Raw genomic sequence first — 8,175 nt, 5'->3', positions numbered from 1 at the left:
GTGCAAATTATTGCAAACTTCCAATCTTCATTTAAATAATTTAAACACGTGTAAATACAAGTACAGGAGGGTTAATATAAGGGTTTTATAGGTATATTTTTTTACGAGGTTGATACTAATTAAGTACAAAAATTGATGCTAAAAATAGAACAAAAATTGTAGATAAGAATTAGTCACAATGTTAAACTAGTGGAGGGTTTGTGCGCATGTCGTAGCAGTGACGTCAGGGGGTGCAATCAACGAATAAAGACGAGGGTACGAACGTTCTCCATTGTCCGGTATCTGTTGTGAAGAGAGCAAGTCAGTTAGAAGTAACGTCTTTCGGAAGAGAGGCTACGCCATATTTTGAAGTGGGGTTATATATTTTTTTTTTCTCATAAATTGGCCAATTAATATGACGACCGATACAGCCGTCGAAACACCTAACGAAACGCCAGCACCGGCTGAAAATAATACCAATACAGGTAATAATTCGGAAACTGTCAAAACTCCTGCACCGGCTCCCGTTGCTAAACCAACCGTTCACAAAACAGACTACGAGAAAGATGTTGTGTATCTCTATCAGTTCAATCGTTCACCCACCATACCATCGATATCACCTTTTTGTTTGAAAGTCGAAACGTGGCTTAGGATGACAGGTTTGAAATACGAGGTGAGTTATCGCATTATACATATAACTATTGTCTATTGTTTTCAACATATTCCGGTGTTAAATTATTATTATTATTATTTTCTATATTTTCACACCAAATTTTTCTCATAAGTTTATTAAGAAAATTCGGATGTTTTCTTATCTTCTTAGTTATAAACGTAGCTTTCTTCTATCCAGAATTTCAACAGTGTACCCTTGTTCTGACTCATAGCTAGAGCATCTCGACCCCGACTTCTCGCTATCAAATTCCTTTTGATTTCGTAATTGGGCCCCTCCCTCTCGGTTGATAGGACTTTTTATAATGTGTGGCTTATATATATATATGTTTGTGTGTATGAAAAAGTACATTATTTTTCGCTCCTTGTTAAATAGGGCCAAATCAACTAAGTTAGCCTTGGCACCACAAAAAAAAAGGGGAGATTAAAAAAAAAGCCTGAGGTGAATCCGGTATTCGTCTTGCAATTAAATTGTCTTAATGTATAATTTTCTAACCGCAATTATAACCGAAATTTACACTGTTTGAAGATGAAATGAAATTTGAACCTTGGAATAAATCTGTTGCATATGTTGAAATGCTATCCTAACGCGTTGCAGATGAGATTTGACGCCATTTTTTTTTTTTTTCGTTGTTTAAAAGTCTCGCTAAACATAAATGTTAGTAAAACGGATTATACAACGTATCTCTCTCCCCGTTTAGAGTGTGTGTAAATCCAAAATCCACTCAGGTACTTCTTGTAAGCACGTGTTTGATCAAATGTCCTCGGGTCATCCCATTTAGAGGTTGTCTGGAGACTCAAGACAGACCAGATGGGACCCTCTAAGGCTAGGCCACACGTGTTCGTCTACAGATGTTGTTGACCTCTAAAAAATTCTTTTAATTCGTCGAAGGAAAATCTCATTTCTAACGGATATTTTCCACTAGAATTATAAGGATTTTCACAAATTTCGCCTTTCAACAATTAAGCTCGTTATCCTTTTTTTTTTTCTCTCTCTCTCTCTCTCTTCCATATGAAAAAGATAAAATACTTAATTGCATTGTAATTTTTTTTTTACGCGTAAACTTCCAGTGGTCGTTAAGAAAAGAAATTCCTGTCTTCATTAACGAAAAAACTCTCAATTAATGATGATTAAGTCGGAGATAATCGGCAAACATGGCTTTTAAATCAAATACTCGTTGGAGCACTTGAGTGTGGCAAGAGAGGAACTCAACTGTGCGTTTCGTGGTTCGTTTTTACGTTCGATTCCCCGCATTAAACGTTAATTTTTTTTAATTAAATAAACACAGTAGAAAGTGTATTATACAGTAGACTATTTAATAATTAATTACAGAAAATAAAAAGAGGGAGTGAGTGAATTTATACACGTTTTTTTTCCCGAAAATTGCTGTGGCAAAATATGACTCATTCGATTGTTTAGATTGGTATTGTTAATGACACAATCGGCTGTTTTAATGCCGATCAATTATTGACTGTTATTGGCATGGTGCGTGATCTCCGATGTCACACCTGCACACAAACTAACTTCGGGATGGCTGGATAAATCAATGGAAACTAGATACCAATATTGCATGCCCGTTTTGCAAGTAGTAAGATAATGATCTCCTGGTTATTGTCTTCTTTTTTTTGATGATAGATTTATTGCAAAATCGGATGCTGACGTTGCGATAAATCTTTTCAAATTAGCCTTCAGCGTTTTAAGTGCTTTGTATTGCAAAAATTCAGCTCTTAATTAATAAATCACGTGCATCAGCAATGAGAAAATGTAGTTTTAATATAAGATCGTAAAGAACAAAAAAAAATAATAGCACAGGAGAGAGAGAAAGAGAGTGGATCGATTTTGCACACTCAATGTGACCTCTTAAAGTAGTATTGATGAATTCTGTTCGACCCGAAACCAACAGGGCAGTGCAGAACCATAAAATGATGATGATAATCTTAGAAGATCGACCGCAAATCTTGTTCCTGAGGATTTAGTATAAAAAAAACTAACGGATCCAACTTGCAAGATTGGTTCGTACCAGTATTTTTGACAGTAAAAATCTGATAAAAAAAAAAAATGGTTGGGTGCAGTCTATTTTCTTTACAATTCACTTTCCCTCTTTCGCATTTTATTTGAGTTTACAGATTGCAAGAAAGCTTAGAACCATTCTACAAACAGAGACTTCAATAAAGAGAATGCGGCGTTATTTTATTCGATACCACTCTGCAATAAACGTAAGTGGATGACATAAATCGCCATTAAATCAATACTCGATGGCAATATACGGGGTCGAAATAATTCCGTTTGTGCAGACGTTGCAAGATGGACTTTTCTGTCCGGCTCGTTCTTTTTATTCGGGGTCCTCTCGACCGACCGACCTCTTACTCCTTGGCACGTGCCTCATCTATCTCCCTTCTATTCTTAGTTCATCCTAGCATCTGGTAGATCCGCTCCATTTGCTGAAATTTGAGATTTCTGTTGATGGAATGGGAAAAGACGAAAAACTGCGCGGAAAAACATATTGCGTAAACACGTCATCAAAGTGAATGGTGATGGAGCAAAGGAAAAAAAAATGCATTTCGAGCCGAAAAATATGATTTTATTTTTATTGGGGGAGAAATTTATAAATTATATCAAGCACGTTTTTAAGTATGAAGATCGTACACAGGAAGCGCAGGATTGTTTTTCTACGAACGTCTGAGTCAGTCGTCTTGTCTGACCTTGGTTCCTTGGTTTCATAATTAAGATACCAAAACAGTTATTCATTTTATTTAAAAAAAAAACTAAAAGAAAAGTAAAGACAGCAACAACGATTTAAAACTTTTATCCTAAACGATTTTTCTTAAATTTTCTCACGTTTAAAATCCCTATATTGATCCTAGATATGGGCACTCCAACGAATAAATTTCAGTGCAACTGAACTGTGGTATCGTATCCCTGTAGTGTGATTACGTTTGAAGGAGTTATGGAGGATCTTTCCACTCTTGATAATCGATTCGCTTTCAAAGATTTACACTGCTTGAAAGGGATTACTTCAACCAATTTTCTTCAAGAGTTCGATTATTCCTTTGATCTTTCGCTTAAATTAGCAAACTTGTAGCTATTCGAGCGTTCGTTAATGCACAGGAAGGAATTTTCAAATAAAATGGAACAGATACATTCAATATTCCATGCATTTTATCTAGAATAGATAAGATATGACTTCAAGTAGAAGTAAAGAGAATAAACCTAGTTTAAAATCGCTCTTGTCTGTTGACAAAAAAAGATATTTTATAGGGAGAAGATTAGGTAAAAATGCCCTTTATCCATTGATAAATATGTCTTAAGTTAGGTAGAGAATGTCCCATATTTATTCTTTTTCATAGCTAACAGCTTGTAAAATGATCAAGTGGATGGGCAGATATCCGATCATTACGATGACCCCCCTATTGATTAATGATGAGCTCAACAGGAAGTGATTAATGCGCTCGTATCTTGGCAATGTTTCCTCCATCGCCCACAAATAGGCACACTCACAGATTTATTATAAAAAATGCAACTATAGAAGGAGGAAGGAAATGATTTCTGTGAATTTCGTTTCTGTTGATTAACAGGATGCGGTGATTTAAAATTAAGAACCACTTCTACTAAAATACGTTTAAAATTGCTTATTCTGTAAAATTCCCTTTATGTATGCAGACATAAAGCTTAGTTTTTCGTGCACCATTTACGAGTGAAGCTGGTGAAAACAATTGTCCTCTCTTTGCTTATTGAATATTTCATGGAGCTGAAGCACCCTCATCTTTGACGTTCGGTTAAAAAAAAAAAAAGAGAGAAAAATCTACAAGATGCAATGGACAGATAGGAATTCCTATGTTTAAATTAAACTCAATATAACAAATTACATCACTTAAAAAATTCCAAATCAAACGTCGAAGTGTTCATCCATCCGTAAGGATTGCTTGCTTCAATAGATGATGCGAAAAAGGATAATATTTCCTCTCCTCCTCAATCATTTGAGAGGCGTGACTGAAACGTTTTCTTTCTCGGATCACTGACGTCCCTACATTGCTGGAATTTCCCTAATGATATATTATTTATCCCTATAAACGTTTTGACTACGTAAAGAAGAGGGAGGAAAAACAACCTCACACAAATTAAGCTCATTATCATTAATTTATTATATTCTATTTTACAGAATGTCGATCACAAGATGAGGTTCAAGTCAAAGAAAGGTCAACTTCCTTTCGTGGAGATAAACGGAAGAGAAATAGCCGATTCGGATATTATTATTAAAGAGTTGGCTAAAATGTACGATAAGGATTTGAATCAAGATTTGACCCCCGATCAACGAAATATCAGTCATGCCTTCATTTCTATGCTCAATAACCATACTAGTTGGTAAGTTTCGACATATTTTTTTCCATGTTTTGTGTTGATTTACGCAATGTTTTTTATACGCTTCCTGCCAATACTAAGTTTCCTGTTTCCGTTCAAATTTTACTATGGGCCACGATCCTGCTCTTAACATTAAATTCCCGTCACGTTTCTGGGAAGTTCGATTCCTACCGTCACGCATTCGTCACGTTCTACATATTAGCTTCACGAGGTTGTTCTTGTTTGTCATTTTTAGTCCAATATCTTTATGACTCACCAGTTTTATCTTTCGTGTGTTTGGTGAAACCAATTAACAACTTCCGGCCTCCATACTTCTGCCATTATAATCGACACTAATTTGTGTTTATGGCATGGACAGTAATGTAAATTCGTGATTCACGAAAAGGAAAAAAAAAGGAGTACATTAAAGAAAGGTACACACACATACATTCTTCGCAATGGAATGCGTCAACTTGAGGCACCCTAAACAGAAATATTTTTTAATTCTATACACCATCCAACCTCTTTTGCATGTAAGAGCTTATAAGAAAGAGCTCGTCACCCAATAGGGAACCTTCCCAATTTTTTTTTTTAACTTTTTTTTCTGTTCATTCTTAGCATGCTTTAGTTTGCAGCTGTTACATCGCAACAGCAGGATCCCCCTTCAAGAAACGTCCTTGGACTCGTGAGGCAGCCACACGCTCTCCTTGGAGTTAGGAATTTCGGTTGTGGCCCCCCTGGTAAGATTAGAACGAGTGATGCCGATATCGAGTTTGTGAAAGAAGATTCCTGATATGTAAACCAAATCGTATTATTTATTTATTTTTTATTTTTTCTTCTTCTTCCTCCCCTCATCCACCTAACTTCCTTACTTCTATCTTGTAAATACTATAGATTCTTTCCTGTTAGAAATTGGTAGGATGACCTTCATATTTTTCTTGTGAAAGATATCGTTACGCTGCATAAACTCGGATGCAAAACTACGCCCAACCTGGGCATATCAATCGTAAACAAATATGACATTTACGAGCTTGTACAAAGTCCAAGTTGGGTGTTGTCTCGTCGACTTACCTTTTTAAATGTTCCTTTTACGCAATTTCGTATTGAATATTTAGATATTCTTAATTAATATTTTACGTGATATTTTTCTCTTATAGCCGAATCTACTTAAAATTTTCTTAATAATCTTAATGGATACGTTTAAATGGGGATTGATGTTTATGAAGTAGCATGGGCTGTGATTCCATTAGGGTTTCCTTAATGGCATTTCTTTAGTATTTAGTGAAGTTTCTTCAACGAAATTTTACTTAAACTCTCTTCTAAGTAATACTTTGTCTTTTATTTGCGAATTAATTTGCATTACTTTCCGAATTTTTCCACGCTAAATTTTGCCTTTATCGTATTATCTTAGTTATAAAGTCATTATCAAAGTTCGAGTGTTTCTCTCAATCCTCCCTCCCTTTCTACAGATAATGATGATATTACAAAAGACATTATCGTCATCATCAACATCATCATCAACATCATCATCGTCCCCGTTCAATGTCTACAAAAATTATTGCATTTTTTGTACTAAACTACGACGGCGCTAAAAATATAATGGCGTGCTTATTTTTGGAAGCATTTTTCAAGGTAAATATCGCAGGGTGATTTTTAAAATTCCATTCTTTCGATGTAAATGTAAACCGGGACCAAATTTGGTGCAGCAGTTGCGGTGTGAAGAAGGCCTTCTACGTTTCTTCAATCGGTAGGGATCGACGTAAGTCGTTATTCAATTGGTGGCACGCTTAAAATTCTGGCATCTCAATTAAATTATACGATAAAGTCAAGCTTTAGCCAAAATTTTTGCTTGTATGTATCGGGAGGAAGAGGCACGACGACAAGGTTACGTTACAACGAGGGAATTTACAGTGATATCTCTGGAAGGATCGACTGTTTAAGGGTATGTGTGGATTAGGATTCAAAATATTTACAAATATATATTCTTTCAGGGTTGTCCGTTGGTGGAGATACAGCCACCCAGGTCAGTTTTTACGTATATCTCAGATGGACGTCAAGCGCACTTTTAACTCCAAAATGCCCAAAGGGATTGTCAACTTCTTCTTCCGTATGTCATTTAAGAACGTAAGTATACAGAGAAATCGTAAAGAAATAAAAAAAAAAAAAAAATAAACTTCTTAGCCACAAAAGTGACGAATTTTTCGTTTGAATGTCGTGTAGAACGTGAAACGGGCCATCGGTCACGGTCTCGGACGTCATACCGCCGAAGAAATCTACGAATTTGGCAAGGCTGACCTGAAGGCATTGAGCGATTGTCTGGCCGAAAAACCATACTTCTTCGGCAACGAACCTCATCTGGTAAGTGAAGCGAATAGTAGTGGTTCCGCCTTGTAACACGTTACATAATGTCATAGGAATGCGTTGTTTATAGACGACGATAATGATGAATTTTTTTTTCTTTTTTTCTTTCTTTTCCCCCTTTCTTTCCGCCATTGTTTTAGCTGGATTGCGTGGCTTTTGCTAACATCTGCCAATTTTACTTCGTACCGTTTGCCGACATCAAGGATTTTATGGAAGGGGAATGCTCCAATTTGGTCTCTTTTGTGGATAGAATGAAGAAAGCCTATTGGCCCGATTGGGACGAAATGTGCAAGAATTTGGAATTGAACACTCATTTGCCAAAGAAGAAAGAGGAGAAGGAGAAAGAGAACGAAGTAGAAAAGGAGAAAGATGCCGAAGATAAAGAGAAAGGTGGAGAAGAGAAGGAATCGGAAAAGGAGAAGGAGAAGGACACCGAAAAAGAAAAACTGAACGAAAAGGAGGACATTGAAAAAGATAACAAAGAAGAAACTGTCGAAAAGGAGACGGTAGAAGAGAAAAAAGACTAAAATTTAAACAGAAAAATACAGCAAAAAAAAAAAAAAGGGTTTTAAAGGGTCGAAAAGATGTCGGAGAATTTTAGGAGGGCGTAATAAATAAATAAACAAACATAAAATAAAATTAAAAATATAAAAAACAAAACAAAAAAAAAAATTATATATATTGAGGATCCTCAAAAGCGTTGGACCAGCACGATGGAATTATATACATTATTGTGATGGAACCTATTTCCTTGCAATCTATTATTCTGGTCACAATATTTTGTGTAGCAGTCTTTATAAAATTTCAAAAAAAAAAAAAAAAAAAAA

General features: G+C 35.7%; 1 protein-coding gene across 1 annotated transcript; it reads left to right on the top strand.

Moving 5' to 3' along the window:
- Nucleotides 1-263: 263 nt before the first annotated feature.
- LOC111628803 (failed axon connections-like) lies at nucleotides 264-8,175 on the top strand. The gene is made up of 5 exons (XM_023372647.1): nucleotides 264-652; nucleotides 4,809-5,011; nucleotides 6,979-7,111; nucleotides 7,208-7,345; nucleotides 7,489-8,175. The coding sequence occupies exons 1-5, from the start codon at nucleotides 395-397 to the stop codon at nucleotides 7,873-7,875; spliced, it is 1,119 nt and encodes a 372-aa protein (XP_023228415.1). The 5' UTR covers nucleotides 264-394; the 3' UTR covers nucleotides 7,876-8,175.

This window comes from Centruroides sculpturatus, unplaced genomic scaffold, assembly GCF_000671375.1.
Source record: "Centruroides sculpturatus isolate CEXI.00-Female unplaced genomic scaffold, Cexi_2.0 scaffold590, whole genome shotgun sequence".
Lineage (NCBI taxonomy): Eukaryota > Metazoa > Arthropoda > Arachnida > Scorpiones > Buthidae > Centruroides > Centruroides sculpturatus.
This window is presented reverse-complemented; position numbering and strand designations above follow the sequence as displayed.